The 16,788-nt window shown below is 35.4% G+C and overlaps 1 protein-coding gene across 1 annotated transcript; it reads left to right on the top strand.

Moving 5' to 3' along the window:
- Positions 1-9,835: 9,835 nt before the first annotated feature.
- LOC104602885 (uncharacterized) lies at positions 9,836-11,076 on the top strand. The gene has a single exon (XM_010266741.2). It carries the CDS (start codon positions 9,994-9,996, stop codon positions 10,753-10,755), a length of 762 nt encoding a protein of 253 aa, XP_010265043.1. The 5' UTR covers positions 9,836-9,993; the 3' UTR covers positions 10,756-11,076.
- The last annotated feature ends 5,712 nt before the right edge of the window (positions 11,077-16,788 follow it).

Genomic DNA, 16,788 nt, shown 5'->3' with positions numbered 1-16,788 from the left:
CAACTTAGTCAGCTATTGAGGCATAAGCGGCTTTTCCAGCCATAGAGCAATCAAAAGCCACCATCCTAAACTGCTTCTTTTTCCCATCCTTATTTTGCTCATTACGATTTTAATGCAACTAGAGCCTAATAAACCAACATCCATCACACTCAGCTCCTTAACATCCTTTTTTCCATTAATACCATTGGACTCTTTGGTTTGTTAGCTAACTCATTGCGGCCTATCTTCTGCATAGGTGGTCAGTACAGCTTCATGCATATTTCTTTATTTATCCTAGTATTCACTTCATCTGGTTTTCAACTAGGGGCAGACCGATTTTATCGTTGTTTTCTCGATATTTTGTTGACATTGAATGGTTTTCACATACATTTGGCAATCTGCAAATCCCGCCTTAGTGGCCTTAGGTAAAACCTTCCACTTCATTGCCCTTAGCAGTTTTCTCATTCCTTTTTTTTTTAGTTTTTTCAATCCCTTTAGTTGTCCAATTTTAATAAAAACCAAAAAGAGCAAAAACAAATAAAAAAAAAAGAAGAAAACTGCCAATCACATTTTTAAATCAGAGAGCTTCATCAAGACCATGGCATCTAGTTCCAAAAGAGTTTAGACATCGATTCAAAGAATCTCATGTCATTAGGATCAAATAACCCTGGAGAATTACAAATATGCTTTGCTCAAGCCCTTTTCAAATTCACTTCCTTGAGAATTCAAATCGAGTATATTCTGTGATTATCAATAGACGCCAAGACATCCTACAAATTAGTGCATACTGCTCCGACTTGCAATACAAAATCTTATCGATAGTGGAATCTTTCTGCCTTGGCAGCATCCCGTTCCGATTATCCGATTTTGTCCAATCCCTTACAAAGGGGTATAGGCAGCCTGGGCAATGGCATTTGGGTTCGACCAGGATAATAAAATAAAATTAAAGTCTCATAATCATGTGAATTTCATGACCAATCATCATTTCTTTCAAATAATCTTTTCCAATCTTAGGCTCCTCTTTACCCACTGAACAACCTTAGGTTGCCTCCCTTATAGGTTCCATCCCACCTTGGCTACACATTCATTACATCGTTTTCCCACATTTCATACATGCCACCAATGGCACGCACATGCACGTGCACTTTTCGATTTTCCCTTTATCCATTATTCGATGTCCAAAGCTCCGAGAAGATAAAATGTCAAAGAAATAAGAACAAGATAAAGCTAACCCAAAGGTTCTTGACATGCTGTCATTGCTCTATAATAATGAGAATGAATCAATTAATTTTTACTCAATAAAGGTCTTGATTCATTTTTTTTTTGCTTTGAGTGTAGCTTAAATGTTCGTTTTTGTCATTTTGATAATAAAGTAATAAGATTTAATAAAAAAATGAGATTATCCAAACTTGGAAGGAGACAGAGTTGCCAATTCCTTTGTGAGGATTGCAAGAGATCATTTTTCTTTGATTATGAAATTAAAATGAGCCTTAATGGCATAGCATTGTGAAATAATGATTGTTAATCAAGGGTCTGTCAATAGAAATGTCTACAAAATGAGGGGTAATTCTATCAGTTCAAAATAACAATATCCATTCCCAACCATAAGGTTGAAGTAATTATGATGGGGTATACACTCATTTTGATCTGTTTCTTGAGCTAGCATAGAATGCAAACATCGCATGTACTTATTGTTGTGCTGATGAATCTAGGAAGGGACTATAGGCCATTATCAACCATTAATTCCCTAGATGTTTCGATCATTCATAATATCGCTAGTTATCCCGTTAAGCTGATTTCATTGGACCGTCTTATTTGTTCAACCAAGCAAATTCCCAAGATGCTTCTTTCCAAAGGGCTAGAAAAAAAATAAAAGGAAGAGAGAGAGAGAGAGGAAAAGAAAATAGAAAAATTAAAAAAAGGGAATTAGTAAAAATTAAAAAAATAAAAAAATAAAAAAAGAATCACTCTCATTCGAGTAATCACAAAACATTCTAGTCTTAAGGATGTCAAATAACAAAAATATCCCCAAGTCAATGGAACTCAAATTGTGCTCGACAAGTAGTTATTTCCTATTAGTTATCCATTCGGTGGAGAAATGATGGGAAGCCCCCTTTTGGCCGATTGCTTTGTCACTTTTCGTCAACCCCTCTTTATTATTCATCTCGCTAGGTATCCCTTTGAGCCTTTGTAGGAACCATTCCTTCAAATAAACCCTCCTTGGGGGCGGATGTCATATGCTCAATTGTGTGTGTGAATTTCAACAATTTTGTGGGAAAGATAAAAAGAAAAAAAAATGAAGAAAAATGAGATGAAAAATTGAAGCAAGTGTGCAAATTGAAATAAAAAAGAAAAAGAAACGAAGAAAAGGTAAGAAGCAAAAAAGAAAGGATGATGCAAGGATAAGTTGGGGCACCTAATTGCTGCGAAGAAGAATAAGGAAGAAAAAAAGGAAAGAAGCAGAAAGTAAAGGATGTTGCAAGGATAAACTAGGTCAACCAATTGCTATAAAGAATGAAGAGAAAAGCAAGCAAGAAAAATTGGGGCAAATGTGATGATCAAATCGATAAGATATTGTTTCGTAATGACATATGTTCTCATTTTCTAACCTTACCCATTTACATTTCATCCTATAATAAAGTTCTCCTTGATCACCTAGGTGCATGAACCATAGTATTTAAATATTGATTCAAGCATCCAATACCCATCATAGTTTAAGTTTCTTGAGCCTTTTATTTCTTGATTCAGAACCCTTGTCCTAAGCCATGTTTCATCCTAATTAGAACTCCTCATCGATCCTTGAGAAATTGTTAATTAGTGCTAGACAGACCTATTGGGCTGCGAATGAAGGAATGAAAAAAAAAGAGAGAGAAAAAAAGAACAAAAAAGGAAAAGAAAAGTTGAGTCAAGTGATCATCTAAAACTGGAGGCAAATTGGTCTAAAAGAAGAATCTCCTCATTGAAGGCACCTAGCATCGAAAAGTTGAGTAATCCAAAGAAGAGGAAGTGACCAATCATTTGAAATGTAGTAAGAGTACCAATCAACCCAGTTTGAGCAAATTTAGCTTCATCCCTTTTTTGAAACCTGCGATTGGCACCCATTCTGATGAATCATAATCTTCTTTGTACAAAATGGAACAGTAATCTCCTTTGTGAATTATGCTTCTTAATCGATCCAAATTGGGGCAGCCCCCTTTCAATGTGTGTTTCTTAATGTGAATCTTTGATTTGCAATCATTGCATATTTAATGCTTATGTCTTTGAGATTCAAATATAAGACTCGTTAGTTTTTTATAAGGAAGTGGTTACTTTTGTCTCTTGTTCAAGTCTAGGAAATTCTCCAATTCAGCTATCTTTAAGTATCTATTGTTTCGAATCATCTGAATATGGCATTTTGCATATCATCTCTATTGTATAGGGCCTTCAATCATACCTTATTTTGTTTATGAGGAAAAGGCATTGCATTTTCTCAATTGATTGATTAGTTAAAAACTCTAGATGAAAGTAAATCATTACATGATGAATTGCGTTTTCTAGTTAGTCATACCATGCTTTTAAAAATCATCCAACTTCTGGATAGTCATATCATTTCCCACCTTATGGCATATAAATCAGTGTTTGATCATGATAATTCTATTTGTATCAAAGTCTGTTACAGCATTAAAGCCCTTCATGACACCAAATTCCCTCGTAGCATCAAAGTCCTATGCGACATTAAAATCCGTTACAGGTTCAAAGCCCTTCATAGCATCAAATCCCTTCATGGCATCAAAGCCCTTCATGGCACCAAAGCCTCTCATAGCATTAGAGTTCCTTGTAGCATTAAAATCCATTACGGCATCAAAGCCCTTCATGGCACCAAAGTCCCTCACGGTAGTGTATCAATGCATCACGGCTTAGTGTGTTAAAAATCTTAAATGTTGCATAATTGCATACCATAAATTTTGCTAATTTCCCAACTTACAATGGATTGTCTATTTTGCATCCTGGCTTGACATGTTAAAAATCCTGAATAGCATAAGTTTTGTGTTTTCCTAGCTTATAGTGGATTGTTTAATTTTTTTGTTTTCCTAACTTACAGTGGATTATCCAATTTGCGTCACGGCTTAACGTGTTAAAAATCTTGAATACCATAAGTATTGTGTTGTTTCGACTTACAGTGTATTGTTTGGTTTTTGTATTTTCCCGGTTTATAGTAGATTGTCCAATTTGTATTATGGCTTAGCATGTTAAGAATCTTGAAACCATAAGTTTTGTGTTTTTCCAATTTAAGCGAATTTTTTAAGTTTTGCATTTTCTCGTCTTATAGTGGATTGTCTAAGTTTTGTGTTTTCCGGCTTACAGTGGATTGTCTTATTTGCATCACGGCTTAATGTGCTAAAAATCTTGAATATAATAAGTTTTACAATTTTTCGGCTTACTGTGGATTGTCTAATTTGCATCACAAATTAATGTGTTAAGAATCTTAAATACCATAAGTTTTGTGTTTTCCCAGCTTATAGTGGATTGTCTAAGTTTTGTATTTTTATAGCTTACAGTGGATTGTCTAATTTTTGCGTTTTCCTAACTTACAGTGGATTGTCTAAGTTTTGTGTTTTTCTGGGTTACAATGGATTGTCTACTTTTTGTGTTTTCCCGAGTTACAGCAGATTGTCTATGTTTTGCATTTTCCCGGTTTGTAGTGGATTATCTAAGTGTTGTATTTTCCCGGCTTATAGTGGATTGTCTAATTTGCATCACGGCTTAACATGTTAAGAATCTTAAATACCATAAGTTTTATGTTTTCCTGGCTTATAGTGGATTGCTAAGTTTTGTGTTTTCCCGGGCTTACAATGGATTGTCTAATTTTTGCATTTTCCCAGCTTATAGTGGATTGTCTAAGTTTTGCATTTTTCTGGATTATTGTGGATTGTCTGATTTGCATCATGACTTAATGTGCTAAAAATCTTGAATATAATAAGTTTTATGATTTTTCGGCTTACAATGGATTGTTGAATTTGCATCACGACTTAACGTGCTAAAAATCTTGAATATCATAAGTTTTGTGATTTCCCAACTTATAGTGGATTGTTCAATTTGTTTCACTGCTTAACATGCTAAAAATCTTGAAAATTATGGTTCTTTGCTGATTTTCCGGCATACAGTGGATTTTTCGTCTTGCATCACGGCTTAACGTGCTTTTCCATTATTTTGATTATTTGAACGTTGCATCATGGCATATCAGGACTTTTTGCTAATTTTCTAACATATAATGGATTTTCCCGTCTTGCATCATGGCTTAACGTTGGCTGCATTTGGCAAGACTTTTCGCGCGGGCTTCTGGCTGTTTAGAAGCCTGAAAGCCTGAATTCAGGGCTTTTCCCATTTGACAATTGAAAGATCTATTCAGGAAAAGCTCCAGCCCACAAAAGATGCCAAAAGCCCGAATTTGGTATGATGCACACGCTTGGAAGAAAATGGGTTATCTTTCCACAAAAGTATTTGAATGTGTAAGTGGAACCTACCAATGGTATGTGGGGCCCATATTAGGTATTGTGGCACCCACCTTGTAAAATGTATGTGGGGCCCACATACATGTCCACACATGGACCCACATGCATATCCACCAATGGCATGTGGGGCCCACCTTGTAAAATGCATTTGGGCCCCACATACATTCCACAGATGGACCCACATGCATATCCACCAATGGCATGTGGGGCCCACCTTGTAAAATGTATATGGGCCCCACATACATGTCCACACATGGACCCTACATGCATGTCCACCAATGGTATGTGGGCCCCACCTTGAAAAATATATGTGGATCCCACATACATTCCACACATGGACTCACATGCATGTCCACCAATGGCATGTGGGGCCCACCTTCTAAATGTATGTGGGCCCCACATACATGTCTACACATGGACCCCACATGCATGGCCACCAATGGTATGTTGGGCCCACCTTGTAAAATGTACGTAGGCCCCACATACACGTTGACACATGGTTCCAACATGCATGTCTACCAATGGTATGTTAGGGCTACCTTGTAAAATGTACGTGGGCCCCAAATACATGTCCACCAATGGTATGTGGGTCCCAAATGTTAAATGAAAGGTTTGTTGGCCCATACAAAAGACATTCACATTACCAAACGGTCTTCTAGCTTTTATGGTCTTTTTGTGAGATCTATGTAAAATATTTCAACTAAACAGTCTTTGGTCTTCCAAGATTTTTTTGCAAAAGCTCACCCTGTCTTTTAACCATCAAATCTTGTAACAGATCTTCTAGAGAAGAATTGCCTAACAGGCACGTTCTTTTCCATATTATGATTATTTTAACACTGCATCGTGGTATATCATGACTTTTTGTTGATTTTTTGGCATATAGTGGATTTTTCATCTTGCGTCACGGCTTAGCGTGCTTTTCCATATTATCATTATCTGAAGATCAGATCACATTGTGGCATATATTGACTTTTTGCTGATTTCCCACCATACAGTGGATTTTTTCCGTCTTACATCATGATTTAACATGCTTTTTCATATTATGGTTGTTTAAACATTGCATCATGGCATATCACGACTTTTTGTTGATTTCCCGACATATAGTGGATTTTCCGTCTTGCATCATGGCTTAACGTGCATTTCCATATTATAGAAATTTCGAACCTCGCATCGTGGGCTTTGGCTGATTTACGTCGATTATCCATTTTGCATCAGGACAACTTATTTTTATGATGTCGTGAAACGATTTTAATTACATTTCAGACCGATGGAGCAGATTCTATTGGACTCGTTTCCGTAGGTCGGTTCCCCAACCAAACCTGACCTGGAGTTTAGTTTATCGTCTGCTATCATGTGTGGTTATATCTATATGCATCTCCGTATGTTAGATTGCTATTCATTTACTCTCTATTTTGTTTTATTTTTTTATTTTATTCTTTTAGATTTAAGGTTGATAGTTGTTTAGGTTTAATCCGTGTATATGTCTCGAATAGTATTATGAATGTGAGTTTGGAAAAAAGAGTCCCATATGAAATAGATTCCTAATTTTTTGGCTACTTTCCTAATAAAAAGGAGAGGGTGGCAAAGTTATTTGATAAGCACGATTTGGTGAAGAGTTATATTAAGATTCAAATTCTTGAGAAAAGAGATGATGTGGCCTAGTGGGAGAGGCTAAAAGCATTGGTGACTTGGCATAATAGAAGGCTAAGAATGGAGAAGGAGAGAGCAGCATGGGGGGTTTGGAGCAAGGAGAGGCATGGTGACATGGACCGCTTTGCTATATATATATATATATATACCTCAAGAATATTTTTGGAATTTTTTTAGGACAAAATTTACTTCTTTATAATTAAATTTGTTGATAAAAATGAGGGCAAATAGGATAATTTGTTATTGATATTAAATGAGTTGAAAAGAGGTAGTTTTAGGATATTTAATGTATTCAATTCTCTCACATTAAATCCAATGTTTTAGCATCATATATTTGACATATTAAACAATAATAAGTATGATAAACAATGTTTTAAAAACCAACCTGGAGGCCAACCCGTTTTTGCTTTCAGGTCATAGGTTAATGGTTCGACTATCAAGGTCAAATGAGTCAAACCGCTTTGTGTGTAAAAATATATATTTTATCAATAAATAGTATAATTATATTTTACACATATTAATTACATATAATATATGTATTATGTTACATTTATTTATGTTTTTAATTGAGTTTTAATTTTTTATTTATAAAAATATTAAAAATTGCAATTTGGGGCAAAAAAAAAGGGTTTTTTTGCAAAAATTGCAAGGCAAGGCGCCTAAGGCCCTTGGAGCGTATAGATCTTGAAAAATGAAAAGTTATGGCTTTCAAAAGTTTCCACATAATTAAAGTGCACAACCTACAACCTGCTTACTTGGTCGAATGGGTCAATGGTTGAACCACCTGAGTTAGACAACTTTTAACTCAAAGGGGGAATTTCAATAGAACTAAACACAGAATCAAGGCCGAATAACGGTTTGAACGGATCAATCAGCCAAGTCAACAACAGGTTAAAAACATTGATGATAAAAAAGAAAAGCTTTTATTAATGATAGAAATGGAATGTAAAATTTAAAACCAATTGGAATTTGGAAGTAAAACTATTTTCCTATTATCTCTCATTAAATCTCATATTTAAGGTATATTCTCTTATTAAATCCTATATTTAAGATATATTTTTCTCATCATGAAATTCTACTAATTAAATCCACAACATTAATTTTTATAATATAAAAATAAATATTTTAAAACGTAATTTGAAAACAAAACCATTTTCTTCACTCTCGGTGGTGGGTATGCAATTCAACCATTTAGGGTCAAATGTGTTAATAAATAATGTCATATTAAATAATAAAAAATTAAAATATATAAAATATATAATACAAAATAATAAAAAGAACTAGGCACGTCACTAATATTGTATATTCATTATACTAAACAAAAATAAGTATGAAATGTAAGAAGTATTTTTATAAATGATGAAAATGGAATGCCAAAATAAAAATCAACCTAGAAATGATGATAAAATTAAAAAAAAAAATAGAAAATACAAAGAATCACAAAAATAAATATTATACATAAGATATAATATAATCAAAAGAATATATAAAAAAATTATATATTAATTATGTCAAACAAAAAATAAGTGTGATAAGTAAAAATTATTTATATAATGTTGATTAAATATATAGTTTAAAACTGATCTGAAAGCAAAGCTATTTTGTTATCTAAGTGGCGGGTCATTGATCCAACTTTTCAAAGAAATTCATGATGTCATAATTGAATAATAAGTATTTAAAAAAATAGAACACAAAAATTAAAAAAAAAAGTACAAAGTTTTGTCAAAAACATTTCAAAACATTTCTAATGTTATACTCATCATATGAAATAAAAAAAATTATATATTTAATACAAGTATTTAAATTTATTTTTAATCATATTATTACTTTAATTATTTTTCAATTTGTATGCTAACTCTGATATTTCAGTTCTCTAGTAATTAATATCAAAAAAATCTCACGCACGTACCTAATTACTAATAATATTAGAAAATTCAAAACTATAACGAGTAAACTTCAATTCCAATAAATTTCCTTCATGTCTTAACTATATGCATTAATTCCATGACTTAATAGTTAATTACACATCTTTTTCATAGACACAGATGATGGGTCAGTTGTGCAGGAGGAAGACATGACATGCCAACACATTGCTAGCTGTGGTGTTAATGGTCGACAATAAGAGTTTGGCTGTTATCCAGTCATAATAACTTGTAATTGCAGAAAGCCACAAGTTAAAATCAGCAATTAAAACCTAGCTAGCGTTGTATTTGGTATTATTGCAGTCTCTACCTGAAACGTTATTGGGTTTGGGATTGATGAGTCATTTAATATGCATGAGAGCCACTTCTAGAATGACTGGACTTCCATCAGTTTTAATTTTTGATTTTTGTACAAACAGCCTCCGCCAGATGCAATTTTTAAGGTGGGATAAACAGCCTCAAATAACAGTGGTATATGTGCTAATATAGGTGGCATTCACTGATTGCAAGAAAGTTGAAACTGTTTGGCTATGTAAGTTGGTGAATAGTGACGGTGATTATGATTACTCATTAATCAGCAGTAGTGTTATTTAATTTTCATGGTGGATTTGTGGGGTGGGGTGGGAGGTTAGTTGAGAGTTGGGACAATGAAATAATGGGGTGTGCCCTGCCTAGTGCCTACAACTACAAGAGTCCCAGTCAAACCGAATAGACTTTTGCAGCTTCTGTCTTCTGGCCTTGCATATATATACACGATAATTAATTACTACTGTATCATGTGGATTAGAGAAAAGGAGAGTCTCAACTACATGCATTAATTCATTACTCTTCTCTAATCTCTATCTCTAGCTATTACACTATAAATAAACCTCTCCATCAATCCTCTAAACCATCGAGCGATCCTGCAGCATTGCTCTTTTTTGATTCACCACTTCTCGTTTGATAGAAAGATGGCGAAACTTTTCAAGAATGCTGCAGTGTTTGGTGCAACGTTGCTTATGGTGTTGATAATGGTTGGGATAGCAGAAGGACGCAGAGTCGAGAGAAAGGCTCTTGCTGGTGGCCTAGGTGGTGGTGCTGGCGGAGGAGGAGGGCTTGGAGGTGGATTAGGCGCTGGTGGAGGCTTTGGTGGTGGTGCTGGCGGGGGCCTTGGAGGTGGTGGAGGAGCTGGGGGAGGATTTGGTGGTGGCTCTGGTGCTGGTGGCGGCGTTGGTGGAGGGTTTGGTAAAGGTGGTGGATTCGGAGGCGGTGCTGGCGGCGGCGCTGGAGGAGGCCTTGGAGGTGGTGGAGGAGCTGGGGGAGGATTTGGTGGTGGCTCTGGTGCTGGTGGTGGCATCGGAGGTGGTTCAGGTGGAGGTGCAGGAGGAGGATTTGGTGGCGGAGCTGGTGGTGGTGGAGGAGCTGGGGGTGGATTTGGTGGTGGCTCTGGTGCTGGTGGCGGCGTTGGTGGAGGATTTGGGAAAGGTGGTGGATATGGCGGTGGTGGTGGCGCCGGTGGTGGTGCTGGTGGTGGCATCGGAGGTGGTTCAGGTGGAGGATTTGGTGGCGGAGCTGGTGGTGGTGCTGGCGGTGGCATTGGTGGAGGAGCTGGTGGTGGCTTTGGCGGTGGTGCTGGTGGGGGAGCAGGTGGTGGTGCTGGCGATGGCATTGGTGGAGGAGCTGGAGGTGGCTTTGGCGGTGGTTCCGGTGGAGGAATTGGTGGAGGATTTTAAGTTTAATAAGTTTGCAGTCAATATTACAAGTAAACTATGTAGTATGAGTTGAATTGAGTTCCATGAAGTTGCATGGACAAGGAACCAGTACGTATATGCGTCTGAAATTCTTAATTCTACGGTAATTAACCGAATAAAGAAATATCAACTAAGTGGCTATTCTTACTTTTTAAATATATTTCTAATGAATCCATTGTCATGTTCTAAAATTAGAGAATTTGTGTTCAGACTTTATAGAATTTTGCAATTCTAGATTTTATATATGGGCAAATCTATGATACGAGAAAGATATGATATGAAAAGAATTTTGACCAATCAAAATTCATCTATGAATTTTGATAAATAACATCTAATTTGTTATCACATCTATGATTCCAGTTTATTGGTTAATTGTTTTTCGAATATCATATCTTTTTCATATCATAGTAAAACCCTATATATATATATATATATATATATATATATATATATATTTAAAATTTTATTGAGTGATGATGGTTGGGTTAGGATAGGTGACTAAGGCTGCATTTGGTTTTTCACATTAATTATACATCCTTTTAACTGCAAAAAGGATGTATATGAAAGATTATGGTATCATCAAATATAATTAAATCTTAATTCTACCCTTTTTTTTCTCGATGTCAACTTCATTTATGTAGTTTTAAATCATCATTAATTAACCAGTATCAATAATGTAGCTATTACATAAATAACCATGAATATCATGATAAAATGTTTTCATTGTTAGGCAAAGATTATGGTAATTTAAATAAAACCAAGCTGAAGATTCAAAATTGGTCCTACTAACCCATAAAACCGGAATTCCTATACTTATTAGGTTAAAACAGTAGCACCCTAGCGAAAGAGAACAATTGGAAAGTCCAACGATTTGGCTGAACAGAAGCTAATGGAAGTTTAAGGAAACTAAACAACACCTTGAAGATTGGACTGGAGTTAATGGAAGCTAAACAACTCCTTAAAGATTTTTTCTATAATTCCTTAATTTCCTCAGTGGTATTATCATGGTAGAACACTCACGAGGGAGTCGAAGATGCTCTTAGCCCATGCTAACCTTGTTTTTACAAGTATCCCTATGCCTTCTTTTTCCCCCCTGTTTCCTTTTAATAACCCTTAACCTTCATCATCCTTCTACTTCCATCAAAACTATGTTTGATGCCATGCTTTTAAATATTTTAAAATCCCCAATTTTCTCATAAATGGCAATGTTGGAGTGTTTATTAACCAGAATACCCGAAAAAGACTTCTTACACATTTCAATAATAAATTTATATTTCAATAAAGATGAGCCTTTTGTTCATTAAAATAAAAATTTACTATTGAAATATGTAAAAGAGCCTTGTTGGGAGAATATTTTGGTCAATAGACACTCCAATATCATCATTTATGGATAAACTAAGAATTTTAAAGCAATTAAATGCATGACATCATCATTTTTAGTTAGTTTTCTAACAACAAATTAACGGATATATAATTTCTCCAAAATGTTAAGGGAGAAATTTGCAAATGTCAAAGTGGAGAGGAGGTTTAACTGTTTAACTAATTCTCTTGTATATACTTAAAGTTTAAACTTCACATCCTCAAAACCATTCAATTCCTAAGCTATTTCCTAGACGAGAACTGTTAAGCACATAATGAGTATGTTGATACCTATCTCTTAAATACTTTAAACACATTTGCAAGACACAATCTAAAAAAAAAAAAAATCATATATCACTTTTTACGCAAAAAAGCCAAGGGCAAATATTATTATATAATAGAACGGAAGATACAAGGTTCAGGTTCACCGCAGCTGCTTTCTTTACATACTTCTATATTATACTTACTAGCATTGTTTGCCGGATCATGAGCAGCTGTATTGTATTGTCTACTTATATACTTTATATTTAATTTATAGACACAAAAGACTGTAGTAGCCACTTTACTTGGTCCTTCAAAGCTTTGATTGACCATTCTACATCACTGTCTTCTAACATACTATTTATAGTGCCCTTAGCATCTAATAGATGAGATTTGCAGCTCCTTTGCTTTCTTCAGGCCATCTAATAATGCCCACCACTCTCCACTTCAGCGCTTCCATTTGCACAAAGTCTCCTCCTGCCAGAAAACATCAGATGATCGTTGTCGTTGTCGTTGTGAATAACATATCCAGTTCCTGCAACGCCTAAGTTAGGAATAAAAGATCCATCCATGAACATTGTGAAGGAGTTGTGTTTAGTGAGAGGAGATTACCTACTTAATCCTGGATCAACAATTCTCTTAGGACCCGGAGATACATCCATGAACTGCATTGCTAGTTCAAGTACTTGATTCGGATTCCAAACTTGTTGATTATGTAATCTGGTATTCCTCATATCCCAGATTAATCTGAATATTATAAAGAATTTACCAATGGAAATATTTTTCTCCTCTTTAGGTAAGTCAGCTAGTTGTGATGAAATCCATTGATTTACAAAGTTAGCCAGATTATTGTTTATTATATTAACAAGGTTAATCCCTACTTGGCCGAGAACCAAACTACTCTTGCATAATGGCATGAGAAAAATACATGTTGCCAGGATTCAATCTCTTCGTTTTACATCACACGTTTCCTATCTTCCTTTGGTAAGAAAATGAACCGGCCTCTGGTGCAAATACCATGCCACCAAGACTTCCACATGAAAACTTGAAACCTTAGAGGGATTTTAGCTTTCCAAATAACATTCCAATTCACTTGAGAGCTCCATGAAGAGGGGTTATTCTATGAGAAGACTCTATACCCTGATTTGAAATCAATATTTTGCCTTCTTAGATTTTTTCCATAACAAAGTGTCATGTTGGAGTTGGAGGGATAAGAAAATTTGGTTAATATGAGCAATACATCTATCTGTAAAGAGTTGGAGTTGTTTCCTTTGATCCCAGCTTTCATTCTTGCCAATCAGATCGTTTGTAGATACATTCAAGAGACTAGAAGAAACAAAATCCTTGAATTCTGGACAGCCTACATTGAATGTGGGGATTCACGGGTCTGAAATGTGCACTGACTGGCCATCTTTGACTTGCCAAATGAGGTTGCCTTTGATCTGATCCAAGATGTTCACTACCTTCTTCCACCATGGTGAGTCATTTTATTTCTTCTTTAAAGAGAACAAAGATTTATTTGTGAAATATTTATAGTTGTTAATAATTAATAATAAAAATTAAAAGTAATTAATTATTTAATAATAAGTAATAATAATTAATTAAGGAATTATTATTATTATTATTATTAATTAATGAAACTGTACGATGGTAATTAATATTGTAATTAATTAATTTCTATTAGAATATTACTAAAACATAGTATAATGAATATTATAATATTAATAATTAATTTATAATATAATATAATATTATAATGTTAGTAATATTACATGATGATATTATAATATTATATTAATATTAATAATTTATTATTATTATTATTACTGTTCATAATTTATAATACTATTTAATATAATTAATTAAGTGTTACTTTTTTAATTAATATATTGCTTAGTATAAATAATTATTAATAGCACTATAAGATGATAATTAATAATGTAGCTAATTAATTATTATTATATTAGTATTATATGAATATTATAATATTATAATAATAATATGGAGGAAATGAGAGATCGGTGGTGGGTCCGGTGGGTCTTCATATGAGCATTAGAGGGGCAATGTGGGAAAAATTCATTAAAATGGTGACCCGACTCATTTGTACTTCAGCCATCATTGGACTTGAGTGTAAGAGCCATCGGATGCCTCTTTAGCGCTAAAAGTGGTATGAAACCACTTCAGCATCAAGAGACTAGAGGCACCGAATAGGGCCTTAATCCAAGGGACTGAAACTCCTTGGGTGTTTGTAATTGATGTGGCCAACCGGGGTCTGACGAGGACCACCACGCGGATGAACTAAGAACAATCACATGGCTGAACCGAGCATTGATATTATGTGGCCAAAGCAAAGAGCCCAAGCCATCCGAGAACTCATGATGTGTCATCTCCAAAGCTTGCGTGTGTGTGACCAGCGAGTCAGGATTGAGGAAATACCATGTGTCTTTGGAGTGGTGGGAACACAGTGAAAGTTGGACTAACAACCAAATAGGGGTGGCATCCCCCCTCCCATATTTACTAGTTTTTGGCTACTCTATCCATGTTTATTACTTTTTGGCTCCCCTCAAAAGAAAATGCTAGCTTTGTTTCGGCAATCATAGCTGGTGTAACAGATCGGAAGGACGTGCCTCGGCCCACTATAGGGTGTACATGCCACATTGAGGAATAACTCAGTTAGGGGTCGGTTATCTGAGATGATGATATGCATCTCACGAATGGGAGGTTCAACGGCTCTTCGGATGCCAATTTAAAGGCACACAACTCAAGGTAATACACACACTCTTTAACTAGCTCAACCCATCTACCACAACTCGGCCTAGTTGATTATCACCTCATTTTTACTAACTTAGGGCTTTGTTTGTTTGTTTTAGCGTCTGATATCTGAAAGTGCAACAATTATATTAAAAGGTATATTGGTATTGGTGAACTTTTCTTTCCTCTAAACTCTGAGTATTGAGAATGTTGCTATGAAGTCTAAAAATTGTCAAATGTCCATTTTAACTCCATATGAGAACTTTTGCTTGTATTTTTAGGGTATTATTAAAAAACAAAAGATCGTAAGATTCTACTTTGAGATATGAAAGATTAGAGAAAATGAACACCCATTTTCCTTTTAAAGTTATAAGATTCATCTTAAGAGACAAGAATTATGAGGAAATGAATAGGCCCTTAATATTGGAGTGTTCCTCTCATGAATCTACACCATGGCCTTTTAACTACTTAGATCACGAGATTTAGCTATTTCTCAACTTGCCCAACTTAATAGCATTAATAATTTATCCAATTCTATAAAACAGTTATAAGGTCAACTATGCTATATGAAGCATTAGATAACCAAGAAACATGAGACACCATATCCGAAAAATGTGGCAAAAAATGTGTATTGTCATATAGATAAGTGGTAAAATTAGATATGATAGGTCAGCATAAATGAAGTCAAAGAAAGTGAGAAATAGCTCCAATAAATGATAGGGGTTTTTATAGTTCAATCCACCCCTAGGGTGGAGTTAGGATTTCTAGGTGGACTGAATCCTACCCATGGATTGATGCCAAATTCATGGGCACGATGCGGTTTATAGGGAGACTACTAGTAGATTAGGAGGGGGCTACCATTAGTACAGTGTACTTGTCCCTAAGGCTATGTTTGGTTTAAAGGAAAAAGTAGGAAAAGAAAGGGAAAGGTAGGGAAACCTTTAGGCTCCGTTTAGTTTGTGGAAAGATTTGGGTGGGATGGGATGGGATAGGAAAGTGTAAAAGTTTACCTTTCCATTGTTTGATTTTATATATGGGAAAATAATAGGAAAACACTGTTACGAGGGAGAAGAGAGAAAAATGTGAGGAAGAAGAGAGAAGAGGAAGATGGAGGGAGAGACAGAGAACTCCATGATTGAAGCTCTGAAGAGGTCCTCCAACACCGATAGTCCCCCCTCCTCTGTCGATGCTTAATCAACCATCGCGTAGTGGTCCCCCCTTCTTCGCACTTTCTTTGTAACAAAGGATGAACTTGGGATCTGAAATAAAGCAAGTAGGGTTGAGAAAGAAGTGACGATCAGAGAGAGAGAGAGAGAGAGAGGGGGGGAAAATGAGGGAATGAGAGAGAGATAGGAATGGGAAGACGAGAAGAATAGGAAGAAGCAGGTGAGGAAGACGAGAGATTGCTGAGAAAAGTGAGGGAGATGAGAGATCACTAAGAAAGGGAGAAAGGGAGGAAGACAGAGTCACACTATTTCTCACCTCCTATGTTCGTTGTCGCTGGTTCATTTTTCTCGGCCCATCCCTCCTCTGTTCATCGACAATGGTATGTAGTAATAACGGGTTCTCTAGTTTTTGCATCGGAATCACACTGTTTTGATGCGACCTCAATTCCATGATTTTGAGATTTGACATCCCACATTT

The sequence above is a fragment of the Nelumbo nucifera genome, chromosome 1 (genome assembly GCF_055504915.1).
Source record: "Nelumbo nucifera cultivar China Antique chromosome 1, China Antique-T2T, whole genome shotgun sequence".
NCBI lineage: Eukaryota > Viridiplantae > Streptophyta > Magnoliopsida > Proteales > Nelumbonaceae > Nelumbo > Nelumbo nucifera.
Note: the sequence above shows the minus strand (reverse complement) of the source record. Positions and strands in the feature narration are given on the sequence as shown.

Coding starts and splice junctions, on each gene's coding strand:
- LOC104602885 (XM_010266741.2), top strand. CDS start 9,994: ATGGCGAAACTTTTCAAGAATGCTGCAGTGTTTGGTGCAACGTTGCTT.